Source organism: Chelon labrosus (assembly GCF_963514085.1).
Source record: "Chelon labrosus genome assembly, chromosome: 22".
In the NCBI taxonomy this organism is placed as follows: Eukaryota; Metazoa; Chordata; class Actinopteri; order Mugiliformes; family Mugilidae; genus Chelon; species Chelon labrosus.
The window spans coordinates 13,587,672-13,601,329 of record NC_140355.1 but is presented as its reverse complement, the minus strand read 5'-3'; the positions used below and the strand labels follow the sequence as shown (position 1 = coordinate 13,601,329).

The 13,658-nt window shown below is 43.9% G+C and overlaps 1 protein-coding gene across 1 annotated transcript in view; it reads right to left on the bottom strand.

The window, feature by feature from the left end:
- The window catches only part of unc5cb (unc-5 netrin receptor Cb), a 109,374-nt gene that overhangs the window by 40,074 nt on the left and 55,642 nt on the right, over nucleotides 1-13,658 (bottom strand). The window contains exons 2-3 of the mRNA XM_084571652.1: nucleotides 11,388-11,618; nucleotides 5,018-5,161 (exon numbers count right to left, since the gene is read on the bottom strand). Of these exons, the coding sequence (XP_084427778.1) occupies nucleotides 5,018-5,161; nucleotides 11,388-11,618 (375 nt within the window). The remainder of the gene's footprint in view (nucleotides 1-5,017; nucleotides 5,162-11,387; nucleotides 11,619-13,658) is intronic.

The following is a 13,658-nucleotide window of genomic DNA, read 5'->3' as shown; positions in this document are numbered from 1 at the left end:
TCCAAAGAAAAAAAACAACATTTTTGTGGCGCGAGAGTCCTGATGGAGTATTGGAGGGCAGGTATAGTGGAGCTGACAGGCGAGGATTACTGAAGGTGTCATGCTACACTGGGGCCCGAAGCCCATTAGACATATATCATGCTGCACAGGTGGAGACAGGAGCAGTCTGCATCATACACAACAGGAGAGAGTTGAGGAGAGGGTTGAGGAGAGGAGGGTTGAGGAGAGGAGAGGAGGAGAGGAATTAATGGGGAGTTACAGTACTACTTTGAAACTTTAGAGTCACCGAAGCGTCAAATCTGCAATCAATCCTCCAAACTCCAGTGATACCATTTCCACAACCTTTGCAAAATTCCTGTCATGCACACACTTAAGCCCATTTACTGACGCACTCACTGTGGTGGCGAATAGCTCCATTCACCACAGCACACAAATAAAGTACATTTCTTTTTCTACCTACATCTGACTGTCTCCACAAAAAACAAACCCCAAACTGACCTCGTCGAGTGGATCTATCTGTGGAAAACACAGTCTTCTACTTAAAATGCTATTAATACAGTAATGGGCCGCTATTGACATTGTGTGCTAACATAGTATAGAGGTTTATTCCAGTAGATAATGCCACACTATGACATTTATTTTGAATTTGACTTGTAGATGCGAGCGTACCATTGACTGCAGCAGCAGATGTGCAGTGACACGGGCTGTACGGCAGAGTTTGCACTTCAGAAGTTGAAGCAAACTGCACATAAATCTCTTAAGACGCTAAAGACTCCTGGGAACAGTGTGTTATAGGATACAGTATCCGTATCTATCATGGTAAAGAATTGCTCTTCAGTGTCTGGGGAGACGGTGTGTGAGAGGATATAGAAAGAGCATGATCACCTGCTATCCAAACAGACATCCCTACAAACTGATCAAGAACGATTTTCAGTCACATCTTTTGCTTTCTTTGTGTTTGGAAGATATTAGATTAGAAGACGCCGCATTGACATTGAGACATTTCGCTGTTCAGTCTTCTTGCCTGTTCCCTAAGGGAGAAACTAGATCATGTTCTTATTACAGAAAACACAATCGTGCTGGATCCAGAAGCACTTGAGGACACCTACAGTCATTTTAGGGTTCATTTGTTATTTGGAAAAATGAACCTTAAAATAACAAATTCAACAAGAGCCCGTGTCCCGGCACAACCCGAGAGTACGCATGTCTTCGGGGCAATATGCTGTAATTCCGCAAATTTCAATGCATTATGAGAGCTGAAAGGGTGAGTGTTGAATTGGAAGCAATTTCCGTAAAAGTCTGGTATGAAATTAAAAGAAGGAATGACTGGAGGGGCATTTTCTTTGACAGAGGTTTATAGAATTTGAGCCAAGGACACATAAACTGTTTGGGGTTTTTTCAATGAAGAGGAAAGAAACGGAAAGGAAAGGAAAGGAAAGGAAAGGAAAGGAAAGGAAAGGAAAATAAACAGCAGAAATAAGTTGTTGTTTTGAATCTGTCATACTGCTGTTGGTAAGATATCAAAACCGCCATCGAAACATAAAAGAATACGCAGTCACACTGTGACAGGTGAGGAGGCAGTTCAGGCACACATTCTCCTGCTGTGCGGCACACTTTCTGATTTACTGCTTATGCACTACAGTCAAATCTAATAAATTTAATTTGATTTCTCCATATAAAGGTATTACAGCGTATGCTAGTCCTCACTGGGCACTGGCCTGTCTGCTCGGTGTGCGGTATTTCAGTGTGCCGTTTGGTGGTTTAGACAGAACCACAAAGCTTAGCAGTCTCTTACGGGCAATAAGGGCTACAGCGTGCTCGACCTTGGACCGAATGTGCCTCACGATGGAAGATATGTTTAGTTTTATCATCTAAATCCCACAGTCCTCTTCTTTCTTTCCTTCTGTAATGATAAACCAGAGCTTGTTAGATCTATCAAGGGGGATGCATTATTGCACAGAACGTAAGATTAGCTTAATTTGTGAGTTTAAATAATAAAGGCCAGTGCTTGTGAGTTTATGTTAATGCTCTTATTGCTCATACTCCTTGCCGCAGATTCTCTATATATCTTGTTAAACTAAAATTAAACACCCATTGCATAACTTACAGACCTTTGGCATTACTCTTGATGAAGCAGCAAGTAGCATGCAAGCGATTATTTTGCACTATATATTTTTATTGGATGTGGGTTTAAATTATGCTTCCCCCACTCCAGAGTCTCCCCTCACTTCTCGCAACCCTCGACGGTGCTGCGGCGGGCTGAAGGGTGTGGGACCAGCTGAGTCGACATTCCTGTGGGAGTCGCACCATTCTCTCCCGAGAGCACAAACTCTTCCAAACTGGCAGGGCCCCCAGAGAGATACACACATGACAACCATTACCTTAAGTGTGCTTGGCTTCTTGTAATGCTAAATTACACCAGCCTCACGCTTCCTTGCTGAGTAAACCATTAGCTACTGGTGCAAACCTTGACTGGGAAAGACAGTGAAGGCTTATTAAGTGTGAGCTTTAATCATTAGTCAAACAACTTGTATTACAGCAATGAGGGATTATCAATGCTGTAAAATTGCAGGGTCACAAACAGACAAGAAAATCTATTTGCAGCGTTTGCCGTTGCAATTTTCCTTCTTGTTCCGCCTTTGGAAACAAGGCTTTCTTTTCATTTCACTTCAGCCAATAGCTGCAGAATAGCTGCCTCATCCGGCAGAGGAGACTCACAGGAGGTAGAGCCGGGGTATACCCTGGACAGGTCGCCAGCACATCACAGGTCGAACACAGAAAGACCGTGCACTGTATATGAAGATGGACAAATCCCTGTGTGCCATGAGCTTGTAGGATTACTGAGCTCCCAGCTAATTCAAAAATGGGAATAGAAGGCTGGTAGGTGGCAACTCTTCTGTCATCCAGTATCTTGATTATGTACAACTTTAATCCTTAATACAATTAAAAGAATGAGTTATCATGAATGGGGGGAAAATAGCTATGGAGCAACCATTTTTGCAGCAGGCTGAAAAATGTCACGTACAGCAGTTTCTGGCACTGCCTTATCGGCTTTACTGGCACTTGTTTTTCATCCTTCTATTAGTTATACCGGCTATCACAGCTGCCATCCGCGGAGACTCTGTGTTCACCCCAGACAAGTCCATCATAGGACTAACAAACAGACGTACTGTAGACTAACAATCCTTCATTCCCACATTCACATCTATAGGATTGAAGAAAGAAAGTGGAGGACCTGGAGAAAATCCACTCAGGAATAAAAGTGCAAACTGCGAACAGGTTTGAATCCAGAATTTTATCACGCTGTGGTGCCCATTTTTGTTGATTTGATGACTCAGTTATTTAATTTGCCTCATATTTTATTGTCTCTCTTTGGCGAGCAATCAATGCACCACCAACGTGAAGGTTAATTAAAACAGTTCGATTGAGGTCCCATAAACGAACGGCAATCACAAGGAATTTACACAATCTCTCTTCCTCCAAACCGGCTCCTACAACATTTTCAGCTGGACCAAAAGCTGCTCCTTCAACAGAGCGACCTCTTAACTCGCCAGCCAGCGCTGGCTGTGACTCACCGTCTGATTAAACTGTATATGTTTAGATGATGGGAGAGGAGAGGGAAAACAACCCCAGTTTCCATTAGCCTAACGGGATAGAGTCTGGCTCTGACAAGAAGCCTGCCTGGAGAGAAAGCCCAGTAGAGGAGCTAATCCATTCAGCAGAAGCTAATGGGAGGGGAAGAGGGGTCCATTGTGATTTGAGGGATAGGTTAGTGCTGGCAGGCTGCTCATCACTGGTGATTATAGGAGGTGGAGCAGCGGGAGTGGGCTCGGTGGGAGACTGAGAGCCATGATTCTGATTCACCAGGCTAGTATAATAGCACGAGCAGTATGAAGAGCTACTGGTGTTTGAAATGAAGAGGAATACACTGAATTCAGAGGGAAACTGTGCAGTAAATGGGGGGAAACAGTATAAGAGAGAGTCAGTTAATAGTGATATGAAGGCAAAAATATGCAGAAAAGAATTCGATGGGATAAAATTGGAGAGAAAGAGCAGCAGCATCGCTAAGTGCTTCTATATTGACGTGGCAATGTGCTGCACCGTACAGGAGAGATGCAATTTTTCTGACAGAGGAACGGAGTTTCAAACTAAGTGTTCTGCTCAAGTCAAGTCATAACAATACATTTGACACAAACTGCACTTCGCATTGCAAGTGGGTATTGCCTTTTTTCCCCCCGTGTTTACGACAAGTCAAAACAGCAAAGTTGTGCAGGACATGTCAATCACAGCGCCATGACATGATTTGACAGGAGTCGGAAGTGCAGTGATCTAGCCGATACTATAAAAGGAGTCCCTTCAGGTGGAATTTTGACAAGATCGCATAAGCAGTCGTGTTACGTAATAAGCGTTTTGCAGCAAGAAATGTTGCCTTGATGTCACAACTAGCTACTTGAACTGATTTCGACATCGTGTCCTCTGGGGATTTTGTTACATTTAGGGTTTTAACTGGTACATTGTTTTTGGGGAAAAGTAAAAAATGAGCCCGAGCTTTGGAGTCGGCACAGAATGTTTCTCGTCGCTCTGGGACTAACGCATTGTGCTTTTTCAGTAGGAGGACAAACACACATGTGGAGAACAAATGAGGACCATACAGGAAAAAACAGACTGAAAGCTGGAATAAACATGCACCATAGCCACTCTACTATGTATACACTCCTTCAACTCTGCTTTTTCTCAAGGTTTATGCGCAAGAAAAGCAATTCAGATTCCACAGGCCTTTTACCAACTCAAGTTCAAAGGGACACTTGAGCGCTACGTTAGTAAAAAACCCCTTTTTCGCTGCCACTATCTCCAGAATCTGTGATGATACACAAGTCGGCCTCAGAGACGCATTTTCTTGGCAGTCAAGAGGTTTTGTTTGGAGAGGAATACAAAGATGAGACAGGAAGATAACGACTGAATAATGGCCTGAAGAGAGAGAGAGGGGATAAAAGGAGAGGGGGAGGTGGATACTCACAGGCGATGCGGACATGGGCTTTGCGGCTCTTGGTGGTCCCAGCGGAGCTCCAGGCCACACACTGACACCAGAAGTCCTCCGGCCCAAACAACTCCTCAACCTGCTGCCGAGTGATCTCTATGCTGGCCTCTCTCACCACCAGGCCTGCGAAGAAGGACAGGGAAGATTGAAAGGGAAGGAGGCAGGGGAAACGTTCAAGGGGAGGCAAAGATAGGCAGAAGAGATACGGGAAAAGAGAGGAAAAAAGGGATTTTAGATAGAAACATCCATTGATATCACATGTGCAGAACTCACACAATATCTTATTTGTGTCAGTCTGGCCTGATTCAAGAACCAGAGCACTGAGCTGTTTGGGTCCGGGCCCTGTGGGGGAGGATTCTCAGCGTCATGGCATAACACAATCCTGTTTGCTAACTCCTCTGATTACTGCTCATCTGGGTGCCAGGACCCAAACAAACAAATCATCCCAAAACAAATGCCTCTACCCACAGCTGCCCCTCTAGAACAGATTATACTGCTGCCCCAGTGTGTGTGTGCGCATAGATGTGCATTGCCTGTACGCGTTAATGTGCGAGTGCATATAAATTGTGTACATATGCGCATGTTACGCAGTGGAACAACATCCACTGATGCTTCCCATTCGATATCATGCTTGTTAAACCTCTCAATCCATCATCTTTTTTTTTGACTGAAAGGGTTGTTTGTCAGGACAATGGCGGTGTCATGGAAGCTGAGCTCAAGAACGACCTGAATTTTGAATGGATTCATGTTAGAAAAACATATTCAGTAGTTTTTTTTTTTTAAAGAAGCCTTCACGATCTGTTTATCCCATGCCACCTCATTCCCACGTGATGCTCTATTAGATTTAGATTTAGCTGTGCGACCGACTGGAAAAAAAAAATCAAAAATTATGTAATTTTCCTGGAACTGTCATGCTTATGTACCTGGTCAGCAATGATGTGAAAGTGGACTGGGGCATCATTAAAATCATGCCCACTTGCCACTGAAAGGCCTTTTTGTCAGCCTAGGGAATATTCCCCACGGCTTTATGCCTCCATCACCAGAATGTGCCATTACCACCATGTTGTTTGTAAACCAAATTCAGACTTGTCATCAGTTTTACAAACCACTAGTTGTCATACCAAGCGGGCGTTAGTCATCCAGCTTGGCGACGACTTGCTCTGTGGAGAGTTTTGTTGTTAACAGGATGACAGACACTGGGAGGTTTGTTGCACTTGCGGCGACGTTTACCGAGTTGTGGGTCATTGGCATGTGGCTCGTTTACATGAAAAGCGATCTATTCATGTTTATTTGACGCTGTAAGGTTTAACAAAGTTTAAAAAAACTTTAATAAAGTTTTCTTCAATATGCCCGACCCTCTCCCTTCACTATATTGTACATCATCGCCTGCTAATTCTGAAACAATAGTGAAGCTGGTGCCTCTTGACGAGACACAAATTAAAAAGGCTGCACAGAGTGCATGGTAATTTAAACTGGAGACCGTTGTGGAATTAATGATTAATGGCCGTGTTGTCAAAAAGGACAAAACTGCAAGTTTTCATGAAACTTGCCCAAAGATAGGTGTTCTGTTTTAACTACGGAGCTATAATAAGACTCTGTTACATTTCGTACTCATGATTAGCCTAGTTAGTCTCAGTTTCTTTGCTGTTGTTGAAGGCCGTCCTATTAATCCAGCTTTATCAATTATTGTTACAAGATAAGGGGGAGATAATAATTGATACCACAAAAACAAACAACGCTTCCAGTGTTTGAGCAAAGCAGACGATGCAGCAAATCGAATTAACTCTGATTTTGGTGCCTTTTAGCAAGTATTGACAGTAATACTGACTATTGTCAGACTTGTCCATTTTTAATTAGGTGCAGCTCTTTTTTTTTTTTTTACTGACTCTCAAAAATTGCTGCTTGACATGTGAATCAAGCTTCTACCAGTGCTGCAGAACTGTATGGTATCTCTATTTATCTATTTTTTAACCGAGCTCACCTTAGAGATGCCACTCATGTGTCATCATGACCATATGCCATGCCTTGAAACCATGTCATACATCATTGACTCATCTGTGTCCCAATGAGGATTCAATCGTTAAGCCCAATCTTTTCCCAAAACGTAATTTATTACAGAGTGATTCACTGCCAGACGAACTAGACAAGATAAGCAGAGGATAAAAAAGTGAATCAAGGTAGTTTAAATTGAAACACAGGTTCCCAGGAAGATTCACAGACGTTGCTGTTACTACGTAACGCATGCTGTAACATTTGGGTTCCGTGTTCCTTTAGCAGTATGTTTAGCTTTGCATGGATCTTGAGCTCTTTGACGTTTATATTACTGAGGCAAAGGATACAAATGATTGTGGCTGCTGCTTATGACTGAATATTACCACAACGGAAACAATGATCTTAATTAATCATTTCAGTCACAGATAAAACGATTTCTGCATGATATTGTCAATATCAGAAGAGTGATTATTTGTCTTTCTTTGCTAATGTGTATCGCTATTATCTTTGACCCCACTTAGTTGAAAGGTTTGAGATTTATTATGCAGCACAAGCAGATTTATATTGTAGGTGATACACTCGTCGAATGAAAAATGCAAAGGGAAAGCATGGTTAAAAAATGAACATGCCATTTTATTTCAGGTTCAGTGCATTCACACAGCCTCCCTTTTCTGGCACACACACACACCAAGCACAGTGGCATCCCACACACCAGCTTAGCCCTCATGTAAAATTTACACAGTGTGCCGACAGGCAGAGGAACAGCCACGTCTGTTCTGTCACCATTTGCTTCTTGCATGTATGTGTGCGCTTCCACATGCATGCGTGAGTGCAAGGGAGTGAGCCCATGGTTCTCTGCACTGTATGCCAATGTGTTTGCCTGGGAGGATTTCTTTTTTTTTTGATAGTTTGAGAATGTCAAGGATGGATGCGATAGTGAGGGAACATCACATAAAGAGTGGCAGAGGGAAAATCAATATTGGAAACAATAAGTAGATCCAAATAATCCTCCTAAGGTCTAAAATGTGCACCAGCATCATTATTTCCTGACAGTGCTGCACAGAGAAAAGGGATTCTATGGTGACGAATTGTCTGTCTGATGCTGTTAGTCCTCTGCGCCGTAAGAGAACCTGAAGTGATGATGACGAGCCATCGGTCTACTTTAAGAGTCATTCATGACTTCATTGCCGCTGCTAAACCTGGATTAAACTCTTTCTGATGTACTGCACTTCAACCATATCAGACGGATCACACGGCCAGAGGAGCAGAGCTTTGAAGTGAGCCTGCTGACCTCATCCTGTGACTTCATGTGTTTGCTCAGCTAGCAGCTCTCAGTATGCTACACAGCATTACAGAGATGACACCAAAACAAAACCGCCCATTCAATTTGTAATCAAAGGGGCAAAGCGAGTGCGAACCGCGTCAGGACCAGTGATAAGGAGCTACTTCACACCTGTCAGTGGGGCTATTAGCCACAGAAATTATTCTACAGTACGTGCCATTAATAGCTGACTGAAGCAGGGTTGCTTCATCTGAGATAATTCATTATTAATGTGGTTATTAACGTGAGCTAGCCTAGCTCTTTAGCGTTGGCACTGGCCAACGTTATTGATCGGAGCAGTCAGGCAGAGGAGTCGGCATTGGTCACTGAATGAGAGCAGGAGGTGGAAGGAGGGGTAAGTGCTCTTATATTCTGGCCAGACGAAGAGTACTCCTGTTTGATCTTCTAACTCATATCTCAGGGAAAGTGACAAGCAGTCTCTGGTGTATATTCCTCTACCTGCACCTACTTATAATTAATTTGCCACTCATTTGCTCAGATCAATGCTCTTTTGCTCACAAAAGAATATTCCCTGGCCTCAACACTGGGAGGTAAATGCTACAGCGATCAGGTGACAGCAGGGTGATTTTATAAAGGTAAATCATAACTGTGAAGAAGAGTAAAAATGGCCTTTCACTACTGTTTAATTCTTACATCCATCAGTGACAACTGGTGCATGTGCGGTTTCTTTTCATGTGTATCCTCATTATTCCACACCAAAAACAGTCCTAAATTCATTGTCATGTTCACACAAAAAACCTTACCCACTGAAATATTTAATCTGAAGGTTTATTGTGTTAACTGGTGGCTGCTCAAAGGGAAATCACACGCAATCAAACGGTCTGTTATTTTCTACGTGTAATCACCTGTTCTGTGGAAAATTATAATGTCCAATCAATGTATTCCGTTTCAAACACCCGTGTGCCACGTTATGCTCCGCGTGGCTCGCCGAGTGGCTCGCCGCATGTTGCATCCACTGGATTTAAAAGCCTTCTGACAGCACGCGTACCTGCATGAGGTCTCTTGAACACCCACAATGGAGAGCTGCAGGTGAGTCGATCCATGCTGTTAGGAACACTGTGCAGTGAATCAAGTCCTGTGATGCTGATTGCGCCGCGACTGCTCGATGACGCACGCATTCTGCTACTGGGTGATTTGTTGATCTCATGGCGCAAATATCTCATTTCTTCACACTGTTATTATTTACACCATAAAATACCTCTTAAAAGGTATCCGCAACAGTTGGAGGCTTGAATGTTTTATTGTGTTACACCGTTAAATTAAAGCAGATTAAATCTAGCTTGAGGAAGTGTAAGTGAAACCAAACTGTTTGTACGCTCATTGACTTGAAAACTGTATCCATCACTTATTTCCAAAGATGCCACTTTAGCTCGTCTGTTGGGCAATGTCAGATTTAATTGTTCTGCTCAACATATTGTACAAGATGTCGGTTGGTTGAAGATGGATTAGATACAACACGAGGGCTTAATGAACACCTGCAGTTTTTGTCCGCAGTATCTTGGATTCTATCGTATTTTTTTACAAGATCATAAAGTCTCACCAACATGACGGCAAGATCCGGAGAGAAGACAAGAAAAGAAAAGAGAGAAACCAAGAGTGAGAGAGAGAGAGAGGGAGCGATCCAATTTCTTCTTGCTACCCCTATCAGGGCTATTGACCAGGCCGGCCATCTTCTACCGGTGTTCCTTTTCTGTCAATCTGGGGAAATCAGAGAGCAATGGAGTGGGTTGAGAGAGGCTACCCACATCCACTGGGCTCCACCGGTGTTGTGGGTGTGTTTGTGTGGGGTGCGAGAGCATAACTGAATGAATATCCGCGCAGTAAATAGCCTGTGGATATGGCTACGTAGAGTGGGTCCGTATCCGATGCGTGGGCTGTTTTCCATGTTTGATGCTTTTAGCACAGAACCTTCTGACACAAAGGCCGAGAGGCACTGCTACCATCGCCCTCTTCTTTGTCATAATCATAAGTATGAAGCACATGTTCAGATCTGCGTATTCTTCCTAAAGTACACTAGGTCAAAATGAAAGCGTTCTCAGATTGGAACTTGTTTTTTTTCCCGGATACTGCTTTTATATTTGTGTCTGCTGCAAGATTCTTTTTCAATCTGTGTTTCTGCTTTTGTGCTTTGTACCATGCTGCAACACGTCCTTTATGTATGTGCCGGTTGTCATCTTTGATGCCAAATTTGTTTGTATAGTTGAGTGAAACAGCACTTGAGAGGCATTTAGAATAAAATGCCTGAGATAAAACGCGCTTTCTGATCCTTGAAAGGTATGTATGTGCGCACTTACGAAGCTAAACTGTTGCGTTTACGTAAAGGAGCAGCTGTCAGCGTGTCTCTGTGCGAGCCTGCACACATGTGTGTGGCAAAACAGTGGAATGAAAAGGGTAAAAGCGATGTGATTGGTACCTGTGGGTGACAGAAAGAACTCAATTTCCAATACAGCGGCTGAATGCAGCCAATCAGTGCCAGGCTGTTGTGTGTAATGGCTCCGGTGCCTTCGGGGGCTGAATTCTGTAGAAAACAACCCTGCTGGAGCTTCACTAGCCTCACTTCCTCTAGACACCCACAAACATGTACATAAACACACACCTACACACTGAAAGGCGCTCAGACCAAAGAAACGGTGGGGCTAGTGTGCTACATGAAAGGAAAAATGTTCTCATTGAAACCCTGCTAGTCGAGATTTCTTTTCTACAGATAAGGTAATTCCACTAGCTGATCAAATAAACTCTCCTTTTAATAAAGTTGAGGAAGAATGGGGTGAGTAACCGTGCATGTAGGCCTACTTTGCTATCTTACGGGAAACATTTTCCCAATTTAGGAAACATTGCCCTTTTGGTTTTGGTTAAGCATTAAAAAATATAACAGCATCACATCGCAGGCTTCATGTGAAAGTACCTTTTTCAGTATTTACCCAATACAGTGAGCCAAATGCTTTGAGATTTTGGATGAATTAGTATTCTTTTGCTGGATATATTGTGTGGAAATAAACATATCTCTTTACTGACCCGAGTTCTCGTCAACCCTCTCCTCCACCGTGTGCTCCTTCTGGTGAACCCACTCGCTGTTGCACTTGAAGTAGATCTGGGTGGCGGGCGTGGCCTTGCAGTACAGGTTGACTGGCTTGTTTTTGACGATGTAGGCCTCTTCTGGTTCCATCAGAAACACGGGCAGCGGCTCCGGGGGATCTGAAGGGAAGGTTTCTGGCAGCTCCCCCAGACCAATGAAGTCATCGTCAACTGTGAAGAGAAAAACAGCGATGGGATGGTGGGAAGAAGAAAGCGGAGGAAAGAGGCAAGAGGCCCAAGAAAGAAAGAAAGAGAAAGGATGGGTAGGGAGAGAGAGAGGAGGAGAGGAAAGCAGACAAGAGACAGTGGGACAGCATTATAACCACGGCCGTTTGCATGGGATTATCCACTCGCAGAGCACACAGTGAAATCCCTATCATTTGATATTTTGGAATGTTTACACAAGTGTATTTTAGAGCGCAGGAAATTCTGGGATTCCTCTCAGGCAATAAGGCTGCATGGATTTACTGAAACCGGCCCTTGCTTGGTCTAACCACAATCAGCTACTGCTGAGAAACGAGAGAGGCAGAGCCAATAACGAGAAGCAGAGTTCAGAGGTTGACTCTGAGGAGCTGAAGTTATAAGCTGATCTAGCCTGTTTTCTCCGGCGCGTTCTCTCTTTCTCTTTGTCACTCTCCCCCTCTCTCTCTCTCTCTCACACACACACACACACACACACACATCACGCAAACATGCATGCATGCGCACACACATGCAGCAGATCTAATGACCTCAGGCTTTTGGCCCAGTTTGTGCCATTCCTCGGATACTTCTGCAGTAGACAGATACGCTTCCCTGTAATTACAACTCCCTTTCATCTCCCTGTCTTAAATCACATACACACAACTGCGTGTGTACGCGCACGCACGCAAACATGAACATGGCACAAATACATGGGCATGCACACTCCACGAGCGAGCGCGGCTAACTTTCTAACTCTTTGAAGAAAGGAGGATGAAGCCTATTCGCCACCCCATTTGTCACCTCCAGAACTGTTCTATTCTTACCATCGAACCGGTAGACATCAATTATTCAAAAGTGTGAAAGAAAGAAGGCAGAGTAATAGAGACAGAGATACAGTGGGAAACAGAAGGTGAAAGAGAGAGAGACAGAGAGAGAGAGAGAGACGGTGAAAGTATCTAAGCCAGACAGACATACTGTAGATTGAGACGTTGGAATAGAGTTGGGCAGACGGACAGAAACATAACGCAGGAGGACAGAAACAGGAAAGCAGGTCGTAACAAAAGAGTTTATCGGCCCATCAGTAATTCCTCCATGTCCTTCCATCTATCCGCTGCTCCGTCCTGCGTGGACATGCTGGAGCCTTGTTGTCTGACAGAGGTTGCCTGCTGGATGCTCGGCGAGCACTAAATAATGTCTCGGCTGAGCAGATACCTCCTCGTGATGTCTCTCTAATGTTATCTCTCCCTTCATACCTGCCAGAGATTGAAGCTGATTGCTAGGAAATGAAAGGGCAGGAGGAGCCAATCAGAGAGTGACCAAAGACATCCTCGCCAAGGTGCAGGAGGGGTACGGCTGTGAATGCTTTTGCAGGATGTTTGCGAGTGTGTGCGAGTGCTTTTCATTCAAAAAAAGTTTGTTTCTCGTTATTTGTTGGTTCTTAATGTGCTTCTAGTTGACTAGAGGCAGTTACGTCTCAGGTAACTTCTGACTTTTTAGAGTAACTGCCTTCTTTACTGTTTGTGTGGGTGCAATGAGGAGCTGGAACAAGACTGTTAGCTGTTTTGATCAACTTTCATCTTGTGCTGTCTAAACAAGACTCAACTTTAAAAGACTGTCCAGCCTTTCCTCCCTTACATCGTCATGTAGGTGATGACTCTATAATGTAGAAGTCTATTTCAGCAGACCTTGGCTTACTCTCTTCTTTTCTGCTCAGTCCACCCACATCCTCAGCCAGGGGACCCTGACCCAGAAACAGGCAAAGAGAGCCAAGGAAACTCATTAAAGATTGTGTTAGCCTTCTTTCACCCTCCATTCCCATTATCTCTCCATCTCTCCCTCTCCCTCCTGGCTCCGTCTCTCTGTCGAACTGTGAGGCAGAGAGATCTGAAACAGCCATGAAAGCGTGGCTCCCTTACACACAGGGAGACGCGTGTCTCATCTGCTCACACACATACACCCGCACAAGCATTAATGTGCACAGAGGCACACACAAACTCCCTCACAGATATTCGAATTCATCAACTTCCT